The sequence below is a fragment of the Solea solea genome, chromosome 15, assembly GCF_958295425.1.
Source record: "Solea solea chromosome 15, fSolSol10.1, whole genome shotgun sequence".
NCBI classification, from domain to species: Eukaryota; Metazoa; Chordata; class Actinopteri; order Pleuronectiformes; family Soleidae; genus Solea; species Solea solea.
In genome coordinates this window covers 22,681,266-22,695,957 of record NC_081148.1, presented here as the reverse complement: position 1 = coordinate 22,695,957, position 14,692 = coordinate 22,681,266, and the positions used below count along the sequence as shown (strand labels likewise).

Sequence of the window (14,692 nt, the reverse complement as noted above, 5' to 3'; positions counted from 1 at the left end):
CACTTGAGCAGCTTTCATATCGCACACCAATCTTCATCACTCCAGCAGCCGTCGGCGCCCCGAGAGTCTCGTAGTTGCTCCCGCTCTCAGTCTGAATTAACACCAGGGCCGCTTCCTAACTGCGCCGAGACGTTCGGCAGCGCACAATCAAATTGAACGGTGACAATCACTAATGGGTGACTCGCAGCAGCCAGACACTGTAATGTAGCACTCAATGAAAGGAAACATGCTCATCAATTTCACACTGTGGCTAACACAATATTGCTGTGGGTTATTGTTGTGGGACATTTTTCATCCAAGGTGTTACCCAGTCTGGGAAATACTTCCACGATTGTGGGCGTACGCATGCGTGTGTGTCGATTTCCCGGAGAGGAGATAATTAATTTGTAGCACAGTGGGAGTGCCAAGGAACTAGCCCATTAGAATCACTCCAGGCCACTTGGTGCTTTTCATTGTCCTCGCCGCTCGGCCCCCACTGAATCATGCAAACGGCTGCGCTGAAACTTTGGGGCCACCTGAGTTGCAATTTACACAGACAAAATTGAACAACGCAGAACTGCGTGTCAGTCACGTGACTGGCTCAGAGTCAGCAGGGACGGAGTTGCTTAGTTTTGCTCTTCATGGAGTCTCAAAAACTATTAAAACCTCAATTAAACACACAGATATTAATTGGGTTGTATGTAAAATATGTGTTGTCTCGCCTCCTCAGGCTCATTGCGTCATTCAGTTTCCACCCACTGTATTCATGCACATATATATTTGTTTTATTCATTTTCTACCGCCTTATCCTCCACAACGCTCCGGGGTCCTCGGTCAGGGCTGGAGCCAGGGCGTCCAAGTACACCCTGAAAAGGTCGCCTGTTTTATTTCATAAATATTGAACCTACATTTGGCTCATTTTCACGTCTCAGCAACAGGTGGAGATCAAAAAATTAAAAGGTTTCTTCTGTGAGCACCAGCAGCAGCAGCAGCAGAGAATCGTGACATGATGATAAATAAGCGACAAGGTCACACTAAGTGGAGGAAAAACATTTTTTACATTAAATATCCACTGACAATGTATATGAGAGAGAGAGAGGGAGAGAGGGAGAGACCTTGGCTGAAGCTCATTTTTCATTTTTATACCAACTCCAAAGCAGACCCTTGTGTTTCTTCTCCTCTGGTCTGGATGTTATTTTATATAGACGGGGTTGCAACATAAGGGGGTTGCATACATAGCAAGTTTTGAGGAGCTAATTATTGGGTGCAGCAGGGGCCAAAAGACAATATATCAACTGTGAATAAACCAGCTATACCTTTGTTATCAATGAAACCACTGAATTAAACATGTTCCAACATAGCAGGTTAGTTTTTACGTCACGTATTTTGAACAGATCAAAGACAGAAGAGCATTTTCCCTCCAGCCACGTTGCACTGATGCTTTGTTTCCGCTTTATTCCGCAGCCACGGTTACTGTTGGCAAGATGATGAAAAACCACAGTAACAACCTACTGATTAATCACGTCACTCGTAATGAAAGAGTTGTCGAACCAAATAAAACAAAACAGAAAGGGAAAAAAAACTAAAACACTGCGGTTCACATTTCATTCTTCTCCTAATTAAGACATATTTTCAAGTATCTTGAAGTAGAAAGAGAAAACTGTCATGCAAATATGTTCACAGTCATATTCACAGGTTGAGAAGTGGGGCAACAACAACAGCAACAACAAAAAGGAAAAATCTTTGTCAAATAAATATCGAGCACAAAGTAAGACTCCTCTGGTGATCGGAACGGGGGAGACAGAGTTCATTTGATCGCTTGTTTTTTTAATGCTTCGGGCTCAAAATGGAGGATTGAAGGGGGAGAAGGGGGAGACGTATGGAGCAGCCTGTAGTCAATTCGTCTTCCTGACACATAACGCTGACAGCACTTAATAAGAAAAGTTTGATGAAGTAAAAACTTCAGTACTTATCCCAAAGAAACAGCAGCTGACCAAAGCTCTGTGTGTAGGCTGAGCCTTATAGACCGGAGATACGTCTCCCTCTATGGCTCCGTGTCCCTCGCAGCCAAGGAGATGAACAAATGTGCAGCCTTTTTGTCCGCCGAGTCCCCCTGGATCAAACCGAGAACAGACACTGTGACCTCCTCCGCTTTCTTTTTTAACTGTAAACTGAGGGAATGCCATGTGCAGATGCTGGTATCATCGTGGTTAATATGAACAGTCGAGGAAGAGCTCACAGCTGTTTCCATTTTTTTTAAGCTGAAAGAAAAGTGGTGGAGTTTCAGCGATGGACTTTGGACCACAACCTTCACAGTGAGATCAGTCCAAAGCCGCTCCAAAGGTGTGAGAAGTTTTTGGAACTGTGCCCAAGCGGTCGTTTAAATGTGTGGCTCTAAATAAACACCAGTTTTAAAGGTCCAGTGTGTAACATTTACGAGGCTTTATTGGCAGAATCTATTTTAGCATTAAAAAAATAAGCCTTTTTTTATGAGATTTTCCATGGGAGTGACCAGAGTGGACAGGATTTAAAAAAAGAAACGAACATAATGAGGAACAGCTCAGGCTGAACCGTTTGGAAATAAAGTAAAGAGTCAGGGTTGAGATGGTTTGTCAGCGATGGAGCTGCCGGGCACGAGGAAAAGAGCAAGACCACAAAGAACGTTAATGGATGCTGTGAAGGACGCGAGGACAGTTGATGTAACAGAAGAGGACACAAGGGAGAGGACAGGATGGAGGCGGATGATCTGCTGTGGTGACCCCTAAAGGGATGATACATTTATTTATAAAGGCCTTGGGGCTGTCACTTTTCTTTTTCACCAGAATCAAGTTTGAAGCTGAAATGGGAGTCGGCAGATTTGCCATAAAACCGCATTTTTACAGAAAAACACAACATCGACACATTACAGCATAACTGAGCTCCATTTGTAGTCGGAACGCGGAAGTTCTTCAACGGGATTGAAGAATTTGTCGGATTTGCATCCATTCATGGCACCTCTGTTTGTGTGCGCACCAAATACGTTGTAGAGATTGTGATCAACTGGCGTCCATGGGTCTTTCGGACTCCTCTCCGGAACGTGGTGAATTTGGAGGCGACATCACTGTAAATGTAACGCGGCACTATTTCTATGATGGATTCAAAGTGGATCCAAGTCAAGTGGCACTCACTCAAATAAGTTTTTAAGGTGTGAATTTGAACTTTCCCGCTCAGAATTGGTTAAAAAGTGACAGCCCTAGAAGACGCCAATGGACACTTCACATAATAAGGAACCAAGTTTCAAACTGATAACGACGACATCCTTTTTTGGTACACAAAGGCCACTGTAGTCCCCTGGCACTCATGTCTCACCATTAGATGTCACTAATTCTTACACACTGGACCTTTTAACTCATCAAAAACACGACATTCTGCTGCAAGACTGTCAGAGGAAAAAAAAGTTCTCCTGGAAACAAGAATGTACAAGTAACGCTCCCGGCGACGTATAATCACAAAAGTACAAGTCATTGCTTTGTTCCACTGTAAATCAAATCACATACAATATTTCCACTGCAATAATAATGCATATGTATGAATTAGGTAGGTTTAATCTCTTTTAAAGTGGGCGTATCGTGTCAGATTATTCCAGCATCACTGAAACCAGTTAAGGTCTCCGAAACAAGAGGAATTGTTGAGCTTCCTGTCCGCTGTAGGTACCTATCTTCAATCTTCTGTTTCTTATTTTTGTTATGACATACGTATATAACATTTGGAGCAGCGGAGCGACAGATTTGATGGAACGCACTGATCGGGGACTGGAGGCCCTCCCTCCTTCGTCTCCTGGATATTGCAAGCTTTCATTTGATGAGAAGCTTGTGATAAGATTTACTGATTGTTCTTGGGGGCTTAATGAATCTGCTCCACTCACTGTCTTCACTCAGAATAAGCAAACTTCCCCACACAGGAAAAACAAAGACACACAAACACAACACCCCCAAAAGAGCAGGATTAAAAGCATATTTGTTTTTAAAGATATTATTACACATCACTTCTGTTGCCGCCCATTTAGGTATTTCCATGTTCGAGCGGAGACAAATGACTTCCACTGCCTCCATTATGAACGTCGTTATTTACATAAAAAGATCAGATCGGTGTCCTTGCAAAAATACAAGTATTTTCAGTCAAAAAGTGTCCCTTTTTTTTTTTCCTCTTCCAAGAAGCAAGTATAAATCTGTACAGTCTCCTCAGAGGGATTAGGCAGCACAGTGTGAACTGGTCCATCCATGCATGGGTAGGAAAACACTCGAGACCATTCATTGTGACCGTGGTTTCATCGCTCGCTGGAAGTAACTGCCAAAGAAGATGTATTGCTTTTGAGTCGGTCATAGACTCTCAACATTAAAACACATGGGGCGCTTCATCAGAGAGCTTGATGTCTGTGTGAGATGGCAGGTAGCCTGGCGAGGGAGGAGAAAAAAAGACAGAGGGAATTTTATGTAGCTATTTGCATGCGGGTGTATTTTTTTTACAGGCAAACACATTTATCTTGGACGGGTCGATTGTTTAGCTGCGGGTGGAGGTAAATCAGCCGGAACCTCATAGATATTTCTTGATGAAAATGCTTTCACCACGCCGCCACTTCCTCGACGCACTAATTATTTTATTGGGTCAAATAATTCACGCAGACATTTCATCACTTTGGCTGGGACTTGATTGTGCTTCACTTACCTGTGAATACTAATACCTCACTATGTCAAAACCCGAGGTGGCAAATATATAAATGTACAGCGGGAAGAGTAATGACCGTATCCTGGCAACTCAGGGGATCACACAAAGAGGAGGAAGAGTTGCATCAGTGCCGAACACCAGATGAATATCAGATGTAGTTTCACAATAAAAGTTACAATAAAAACACTGGTTCACTTTTTGACTGTGCATCAAGGAGTTTTGCTTTTTAAGCACTGCCACACAAAGGAGATGCATTTATTCTTATTCCTTGTTGTAAGTTTGATCTAAAAAGTGAGCGTTTATGGCACATTACAATTGTGATTTTAGTCGAGGAACAAAAGTATTTACTGTGTGTTTAGATGGAGGTATAACACATGGGATACAGTCAAAATATGACCTGCTAATTCACATTTATGAACTGCCATAGAATTTAACAACTGAAAGTGCTTGTTTTCTTTCTTTTCTTTAGTGAGATTTGGATTAGGAAATGTTTTATTGTTTATTACTAGTAACAATGTCCTAGTAAGGGGTTCACGTTTGTTTTGTTTTTTTAAGGAACAAATAGAGAATACAGCCATTTTAAGGCAAGTATCTCACATTTTTTAAACTTTTGTAACTTTGCAAACCATCCTATCTATCTATCTATCTATCTATCTATCTATCTATCTATCTATCTATTATCTAACCTACCTACCTACCTACCTATCTACTGTACCTGAAATGTAGTCTGTTTCTCAGATATCTGTTCTTTACTTGAGTACTTAGTGGCGCTTTTCCATTAAACAGTTCTAGCACTACTCGGCTCGACTCCGCTCTGATTTAGCTTTTTCATTAGTGATAGTATCTGGTACCAGGTGCTTTTGTTAGTACCTGCTCTGGCGAGTTGAGCCGATACTAAAATGTGACGTCAACAGACTGTCGGCCACTGGTTGGTCAGAGAGTGTCGTCACTGGAAGAGTCACGAGCGCAACGTCTGACACAAGAATCAAAGTGAACAATGTCTACCTGTAGATCAGTCAAAAAGAGGAAATAAAGGAAATGTCTTAAATCTCAATATTTACCAGAGGAGGCTGGTGTTTTTAGTGTCAGACGGAGTCTGTGCTCGGGTCATGTGAACAATTCTGTGAACAAAACAGATTCTAATGATTCAGTTACAACTGCTTTACAAGTCATTAGTTTGTGTGGTTGTCAATGTCACGGCAGCTTTACACAGCCATGCTATGATGCCCCGTCGAACGATGGAGGAACGATGAAGTCATGGAAAACGACGACACCAAACCAAACCGAGTAGAGTAGTGCTAGAACTATATAATGGAAAAGCACCATTAGTCTTTTTATTTTTCTCCCCATATTTAAACCCAAATATCTTTACTTTCCACTGCTTATATTCTCAAAACGCACGATATTTATAATGCATGTAATGGGAATTATTGATTCTATTTGTATTGCTCTCTGGACGGCGCCTTCGCCACATCAATACTGATTTCATCTTACATGAATGATAACACAACGTAGACGATGTAACAACACGGAGAGAGGGAAAGTCAACCGTGGAGAGAGAAGGTGTCACCAGCAGCGACAGGGATGAAGAAACCGAGCCAAAGTTTTACAACGTAACAGAGTCAGTGAAGCAAGACTGAAGATTTTTCCTATTTTTCTGTGCCTAAAATTTAACTTTGTGGAGATATCAAAAAATATTGTGTATCACTGAAGTTTATGGAAAATCGTGAATAATAAACTGTGTTCCTAAATTTGATATTTCTTCTTCAGACTTTGTCAAATCTGGCTCCAGTGTGTTGCAGAAATGTAAAGAAATAATAATTTATCTTAAAATGTGAGCAAAATAAAGGTAAAAAAAGGTAGAATTGACCCTGAAAAGAATTTGCTCCTGTTTTGGTCCCTTTGTATCTAATTAAATGTCTCTTAAATGGTTACATTTAAAGGTCCATTAGGTAATCATTCATTTGGCAGAATTTAAAGATATAAAAGAGTACAATCACCTGATTGAATCTCAATTTGTTCTTTGCATGTGTGACGTTACATCCTGTCGAAACAATTAATGGCAGTTTAAGGGCTTTTAAATACTACAAATACTTAAATAATGTTGGTTAGGGGGTTAGGGGTTGGTGTGTTTTTTAGTAACCATTGTCAAACTGAGGCAACAGGAAGTGGAACAAAAAGGGTTTCAGGTAGGTAGTGACAAGGTCTATGGAGACTGCCATTTCAGACCAACCATGGTTTTACATTAGCACAAATTAATTTTTTAAGCACAGAAATAGAAACAACAAATAGTAAACGGTGTGTTAGTGTAGTTATCGTGTTAGTTTAGGTTTAAAGTCACGTTAAGTTCATGTCACTTTTGGTGTGGGTTTGAGTTTCACTGCCCTTTTTATTTTGGTAAATGTCATGACTTCCTGTCTTGTAGTTTCCTCACTTGTTTTGACACATCTCCCCTAATTCCCTCATGCACTTCACCTGGTGATCCTTAAGTAATCACTCGCACACTCTCTCCTATATAGTGTTCCCAGTTCCTTTGCCTTTTGCCAGTGCGTCGTTTATGATCCTAAAGTTCACGTCAGGTCACAAGTTTGCTTTGCCTTAGTGCAAGATCCAAGTCAAGTCTTGTTTGTTTTCCTTTCCTGCAAAGAAGTGATTTTTGTTTTCTTCTAGCTTAGTCTAGTTCAGGTTTTTCCTTCTGTAAAGAAGTGATTTTTGTATTTGTCTGCCATCAAGAGTTAATTAAGACTCTTGAGCCATTCGTCCTGCCTCCTGTCTTGTGCATTTGGGTCCAAGCAGTGTATTCTCCATTCATAACAACCAATTAATATCATAAAAGAATAAAAAATAACAAGAAATAAAAGACAAGCTCAACTGCTATGAAAAGCCAAAGCCAATAAACAGGTTTTTAGCATGTTTAGCCTGAATATAGTCAGACAGACTGTTCTACACTTCAGTGTCTGCCACTGAAAAGACTCTGTCCCCTGGAGTTTTAAAGCCTGGGGCGAGAAAACGTCCAGGAGACGCTGAGTTGCTGACCTCAGAGCTCTGACTGGAAGATGAAGGTCACAGTCGTAGAAGGTGGTGCGTTATTTTGCAAGGGTTTCAAAACCAGCAGTACAATTTGGATCTCGACCCTGTAGGTGACAGAACGACAGTGTAGTGAAGCCCACGATGGACAAATTAAGTATTTTTTTTAGTTTTGATGCTAAGTGGAGAGGTGAGGGACATTCGACGATATACATTTTACACATAGATAGCGATTATAGGAGATTACACTCCTTTCACCTGATACAGTATATATTAAATGTATGTTTTTATTTGTGTATAATTGCTTTAAAATAAAAATCCTTCAGTTGTTGCAGCCTTAGACCATGTGTCTACACCTTATTAGCCATAGACCTTTTTTTATGTGTACTTTATGCATCCAGTATAAGAGTGTGAAAATAAACATCTGATATTCTTGACACACACACAGGATTTTAGGTTTAAATGAGACAAATTGATGAAATGAATACCTCTGCTGTTTGAGTTCAACTGTACGTCCACGTGTTCCAGCGAGGTCAGCTTATCCCCCTCGGGATCCGAGCTGGCGATGGAGGCCACTGTCGGGATGACCTCTTGTTCTTTGTCGGGCTGCTCTGCTGTGTACGTGTGGATGCCGGGGAACTTCCTGTGATGAGTGGAGAGTGGAAGAAAAAAATAAAAAATAAAAAGGGCAAGTTAATGGAAACCTGCCAGGTCTGTTTCACTAATGTTTCCACTGGACCTAATGTGCGGTGGGGTATTTTTAACTGGTACGGTTTGGGAGAGGATCACTTAAAAAGCTGGAGACTGGGGTGTTTTGCATTCCATTGGGCATCTGTCTCTCTCTCACACACACACACACTTTTCATATTGTTCACCTCAGTTTTCAATCAATTTTTCATTCCCACAGATGCAACGCCCCACACCCTCCCCTTCAACACCCACACACACCACCACCACCACCACCAATTTTGCTTAAGAATAACATCTTGCATTTCTAATTTCAGATTCCCCCCCTTGTGGTTTTGTGACACAGCTGCTGCCGTGACATCTGAGTTGATTTCTTGATGTGGTAATTACTGAAAGTTAAGTAGTGTGTTTTTTAACTTCATGATGACTAAAATTCTCCCAACTGCCGCACGGAGTGAGCCCTCGCGGAGCCCCGTGATTGGCGTGGGATTACCTGCAGCCGAGGATGCTATTTACTGTATGTCCCCCGCTGTATAATGTATGTGTTCTCGGGACTTATCTCCTCAACCTTTCCTGCCACTCTGCAGAGTCTGCCTCACCTTGAATGGCTGTGTTTAGCATTTTCCGAAAGGTCAGCCCTCACATTGTCAGATAGATGAATATTGATAACTGCAGGACCATGACACCCATTCAGCACTCTGGGAGAATTGATTAGGCTGTCATTCCCCGTAATATTCTGCAGATTGAGACAGAGGGGGGAATCGTCTTATTCCGCAAGCTATTATTGTGCTGCGGACGTCCATAACTCAGAGATATATAGAGTCTGAATACTTCGGGAAAAGTTTTAAGGAGTTCACCATTGAGGTGCTTGCTTGTAGATTATGGGGCCGAACTCTATACGGGGCCATTATGCAAATGAAATCCACACAATCCACCCACACAAACACACACATACACAAATAAAACGGCAATACCATTATGTTGCTGTTGATATTGCCAATGATGTGCTTTCACACGTCCTGCCAAACAGTTTCCCCGCTCCCCTGTGTGGTTACAATACATTATTATATCCACGGTAGGGAGTGCAAGAGCGACTGCGTTACCTTTTGAATGTATATATCATGAAGATGGCCAAGCCCATCAGCGCGCCCGAAACGAGCAGGATGACTGCGGTGCTGCTGTGGCCGCTCACACTGCTGTCCACAAGAGGAGCTTTGGGGGGGGGGGGAATGAGAGCACATACAGTACGTGATGTAATAATCCTATTATATAACAAAGGAGAATCAAAATTGGCTTGGTTCGCTGACAAGAACTCTTTTTTTTCATGATTTAGTGCACTCAATTTGACCAAGATACCAACATTCGCTCATTATGAATATTTCTCTCCAGTCTTTCTTTACCTGCATGCATAGGGCTGGATAAAAACGACCAAAAAAATTAATAAAAAATAATACAAATCATACGTGTTGATACCAATAATTATCATGTTTAATGTCTAATAATCAAATAAGGATTTTAAAAAAAAGTTAAGAGGTCCAGCGTGTGACATTTAAGCAGGTTTAATGTCAGATTTTGAATATAGCACCCATACGTATGTTTGTATAAGAGTCTGTTTATCACAAAGCTGTCAAACTGTTCATTAGGCAGACGACTTACTCAGGGCACCAGTGTCTACACTGTATTACGCTGTCTGGATAAAAAACAATGCAAGAGAACTCAGTGGAAAACTGAACAGTTGATCGGCTCCAAACTTGGCAGGTGACACCAGTGTGTTCAGTGCCAAATTTGACGTTGTATGGATAAGAAATGGAAGAGAACATGTGCGGGCTACTGCACCAGTTCACAAGAATATCAGCTGTTTAAGAAATTGCAGTAAAAAATATTATATAAATTATGAAAATGTTGGTCTAGATACATATTGTGAACTGGGTCGCGATGATTTGTCTTCTTATGAAAAGTTTGGGAAACAGCATCTGAATATGAAACTAGTGACTTAAAAATAAAAATCATGAATCATATTCTTGGAATAAGGCTTTACAAAGGGCTACCGTCTAGTGTCAACATGTTTTCCTGGTGTACAGGGAAAGACAGCGGTCAGCAGAGTGTATTAATAAACACACTGGACCTTGAATTGTAGCCAAAAAGAATGAAATGAAAACAAAAAGATTGTTTTTTTTATAAAAGTTCACAGAGTGCATTTGCAAAAAGGACAAAGCACAGAAACTACCTCCTCTGTCATCTTTGATCCTTTGACAAATTATTCTTCTGTAATTATGTGCATTTCCCATTGTTCAATCATATGGTACGAGAGTCGGCCCATTTCTCTAAAAGCCAATTTTTTTTTCCCCACCAATTATAGATCTCAAGTCAACCTCAATGATGCAGCCTTCCATAACAACACACTAAGACAACACGCTAACAACACTGTCCTTCATAATCCAGTCATGTTTCATATGATGTTTTATCTTTAAACAAACCACAGATCCATGATTTAATACGATTAGTTCACTGTGTTTCTTCCTAAATCCTCCTAAATCAAAATCAAATACACGATGAATTGTGTTAAAAAATTAAGTGTCTAATTGTATTAAGTGGTTAATTGTACCACTGTGTTTTTTTGCAATAACACTTTTTTTAAGTCAAGTTGAAGTAAATATTTACTGCATTTATAATCATTTAAAACAAAGTGGAGCATTACCACATTAGCTACCATCAACATATGAACCACGTTTCTCTCATACATTTGTTTTTTATTGAAAATAACATAGAAAAAAATCAAAAATAGAATAAGTAAATTGCAGCCTTTGAGTTTTGATCCTGATTTGAAAACCCAGCGACAAAACAATATTTATTTATTGATCTATCAATTATATAAAAACAGTCCTAACACAATATACAATATTTAGAATTTGACTGGCACCATGTTGAGGTTTACAGCTACATTTACAATTTACAGATATCTCATATTGGACAATACCAACTGTCATTATCATCATTTTACAAAACTGTCATCATGTTCATCTAAATAAAAAATTGTGCTTAAGTACAGTAACAAAGTATTTATCCACTGTTTCTACTTCTACAACCCTTTTCTACAGTTCTAGTTCTACTCGACTCAGCTCTATTCGGTTTCAGTATCAGGTACGTCGCGTTCCATTACTTCATTATTTCGCCTCAATGTGGACGTTTTACATCCACACTCTTGCTGGATCCTCTCGTCAGCCACCAAACACAGGAACATCTCTGCCTTAACGTCGGACCACGGTGTATTTTTGCCGGACAGCAACACTGTTGCCGGTTTGATTCTTGTGTCGCTCATATGACTCGTCCAGTGACGATCAATCAGTGGTCAGATCAGGTCACATTTAAGTATCGGCATCAACTCGACCAGAACAGTTGCCAAAAAAAGCACCAGGTACCAGGTGGAAAAGCAAAGGTCGAGTGGAGCCAAGTTGTGCTAGAACTGCATAATGGAAAAGCCATGCTGCATAATGCAAAATGTCCACTTTTTATATAGGGTCTATAGCTGAAAAAAAAGAGCTTAAAATAAAAGCGGACTTACTCCTGGTAAACTAAAGGTCAAATAAAATGACGATATAATGATAGTGAATTACTGTCCAGCCCTTATTTGCTTCTAGTCCCTTTTTTCTTCTGCTACTCCAAATTGGTAGAATTGCACACTCTCGCCCTAAAAATGGACTCCGTGCAGCACACTCACCTGGAGACAGCCGCGTGGCATATACGTTAACCTGCACCCCCGGCTTGAGTGTGAACTGAACGAGGTCCTGGTTCAGAGCACTTAGCAGAACCTGTGAAAGCTGTGAGGGGGAGTGACAGAGCAGAGGAAGCCTCCGTTAACAGCCGCCGCGCAGCAATATTCCACAGTCATCAATATTTCAGCCGCAGTCATTTCATCCAACAGCTTGAATTATGAATCGCAATTTTTTTTTCTGTCTAAAGAGGAGCAAATGTTGATGTGACACTCAAACCTGCTGCAAAAAAAATAAAAAAATAGAACATTATCAGGTCTAAAAGGGCATGTGCTGACAGTGTGGGAGTGACATTAAACTCCTATTTCTGTCACAACCCATATGTGTGTGTACTCTGAAGACTGCAGAAGTTGTATTGTAAATCAAAGTGCGTGCTAATAAAATAAAAAATTGCAGTTTTTAATTTTCCTCCCTCAGGGGCCTCGTGTTCGGGGCTGGGTTTTCTCGCCGAGATGAAGCAGTCATTTCACAAGCCAACAAAAAAAAATGCCTTTCCCTGAGCCCATTTGAGTCCTTAGCGATGCCTCACTAATTCCATCTTGCTCTTTCTAAAAAATCTTTCCACTGGTTAAAATTAGACCGCTCCACACAGTATGAATAATTACTTTTTGTTCTAGTGGCATATCAGGGTCAGTAAATCTATTACACATTTTAATAAGCCGCTCCGCACACACGTACACACACGTGTGTGGGCACATGCTCGCTCACTCGCTCACTCCACGTTGCAAGTCATTCACAGGAGATGGGGGAAGAGTGAAGTGAAGATTTATTACCCTATTGTCTGTGAGGTTCTGCCAGGTAATCACACAGGCTTTAGATAAATACATCTCTTTAATTCCCAATCCGGGGCCGCCTGCCCCAGTTTGTCTCCTTCCACGACGCTGCCAATTATATGATGCATCAATGTAATTAAATACCTATTAACGTAGTTCAAGACTGACTATGAGCCGGCAAAATGATGTTTACTGGTGATACATGGAGGACTCGCACCGTTATGATGAATAAATGAGCTTGTCGAGCTGCCCGCTTTGAAAAACAGCCCCTGCTAATTGCTTTGTTTACATATCGAGTGGCTTCTCTATAACATGGTAGGACAGAGATTTTCAAGTTTTATTTTTGATTGTAATAAATAAAAACAATCATGATGCACGGGGGCTTGGAATTGTTCAACTTTTCTTTTCACTTGAAGTTCTTAAACTTCTAAAGAGGTGACACAGAGTGAGGCGTTCATTTCTCTGATGGATTCTGCCTCAGTGCTCTCGCATGGAAAGACATTGCCCTCTGGTGTTGACACTGTGCATTACTCTTTATTATTACAATATTAGTATTGGGGAAATTAAAACACAGTGGAGAGGACATTACACAAAGGAGACACAAAGTCGGTGCAATTAGGGAAAATGTCGGGTTAAGAATTCATGACTTGTGAAGTTTGTATCGCATGTGAAGTAAAACCATAAGGAACAACTTGGAAAATTAAACAGTAGAGGTATGAATGGATGAATTTTCAGTTTGTTTTGCAAAAATTATGAATTACCTACAGTATATTAATTTAAAATATATATAAATGGCTGCAATGACAGAGACGGACCATGATAACACTGGTTTAATGTGCAAAAATCTCAGGGAATCACCAGCTTTGTTGTTTTAACCCTTTAACACTTAAGTATAACATATATTTAAAATAACATTTGTTTGATTTTTTGTGTCAATATCCAAAAACAGGTCAAAAAAATGAAAAGTATGTACAGGCGCAAACGTGTCGCCTGCGATACGCTCGGTGTTAAAGGTCAATGTCGGTCAAATTAGCGTTTTGGATTGGAATCATGTGACTGCAAGTTGGTCAAATCAAGGAGTTTAATTATTAAAAGAGCTTTTCATCACAGCAGGACAAACAGGTCTAAACAATAACATGATTCCACTTTAGGTTTAAGAGAGTCAGGGTCGTGCTGTTGTTCAAGTGTAAGTGTAAGAAAAATAATTATACTGTATGATCCTTAAAGCTTTGCTAAAACAACAAATCCAATGGTCGTGTATAAGAAATCTGCATCATATATCATAAATATCATGTATAAAATCAGCTGTACTGAGTTCAAACTCTAATTAACAGTGGAACTATGGGCTATTCCTCTTCTCCTCTGTATTTGCACTTCATGGACCACACTGGTAGTTTTTTTTTTGTATTTTTCACCCCAATTACAACCGAAATGTGCAGTCTTCATTACCGCTGACCTTTACCGAGGAATAATACAGCGTCTTACCTCCATAACAAAAAGCCATTGGTGTCCATTTATTTCACTTTGAGATGAGAAAACAATCTGCAGAGAATTTAAACTCGGGGGCCTGGACTTTGATCATCCATCACACAGCGACTTGTCTCATGTCTGCCTTTGTTTCTGTCGGCGTTAACCTTAATGCTGCACGTCGACCCCGAGAGCAGACTTTCCAAATGAGGCCGCTGCACTTAACGCGGCGTTACCACGCGTCGATAGTGTAACTCGGAACAAAAATGAATGCAGACGTGATCC

The 14,692-nt window shown here is 40.4% G+C and overlaps 1 protein-coding gene across 1 annotated transcript in view; it reads right to left on the bottom strand.

The window, feature by feature from the left end:
* Positions 1-1,850: 1,850 nt before the first annotated feature.
* The window catches only part of LOC131473672 (VPS10 domain-containing receptor SorCS1-like), a 77,586-nt gene continuing 64,744 nt past the window's right edge, over positions 1,851-14,692 (bottom strand). The window contains exons 24-27 of the mRNA XM_058651099.1: positions 12,116-12,215; positions 9,501-9,609; positions 8,199-8,353; positions 1,851-4,412 (exon numbers count right to left, since the gene is read on the bottom strand). Of these exons, the coding sequence (XP_058507082.1) occupies positions 4,354-4,412; positions 8,199-8,353; positions 9,501-9,609; positions 12,116-12,215 (423 nt within the window). The 3' untranslated portion in view covers positions 1,851-4,353. The remainder of the gene's footprint in view (positions 4,413-8,198; positions 8,354-9,500; positions 9,610-12,115; positions 12,216-14,692) is intronic.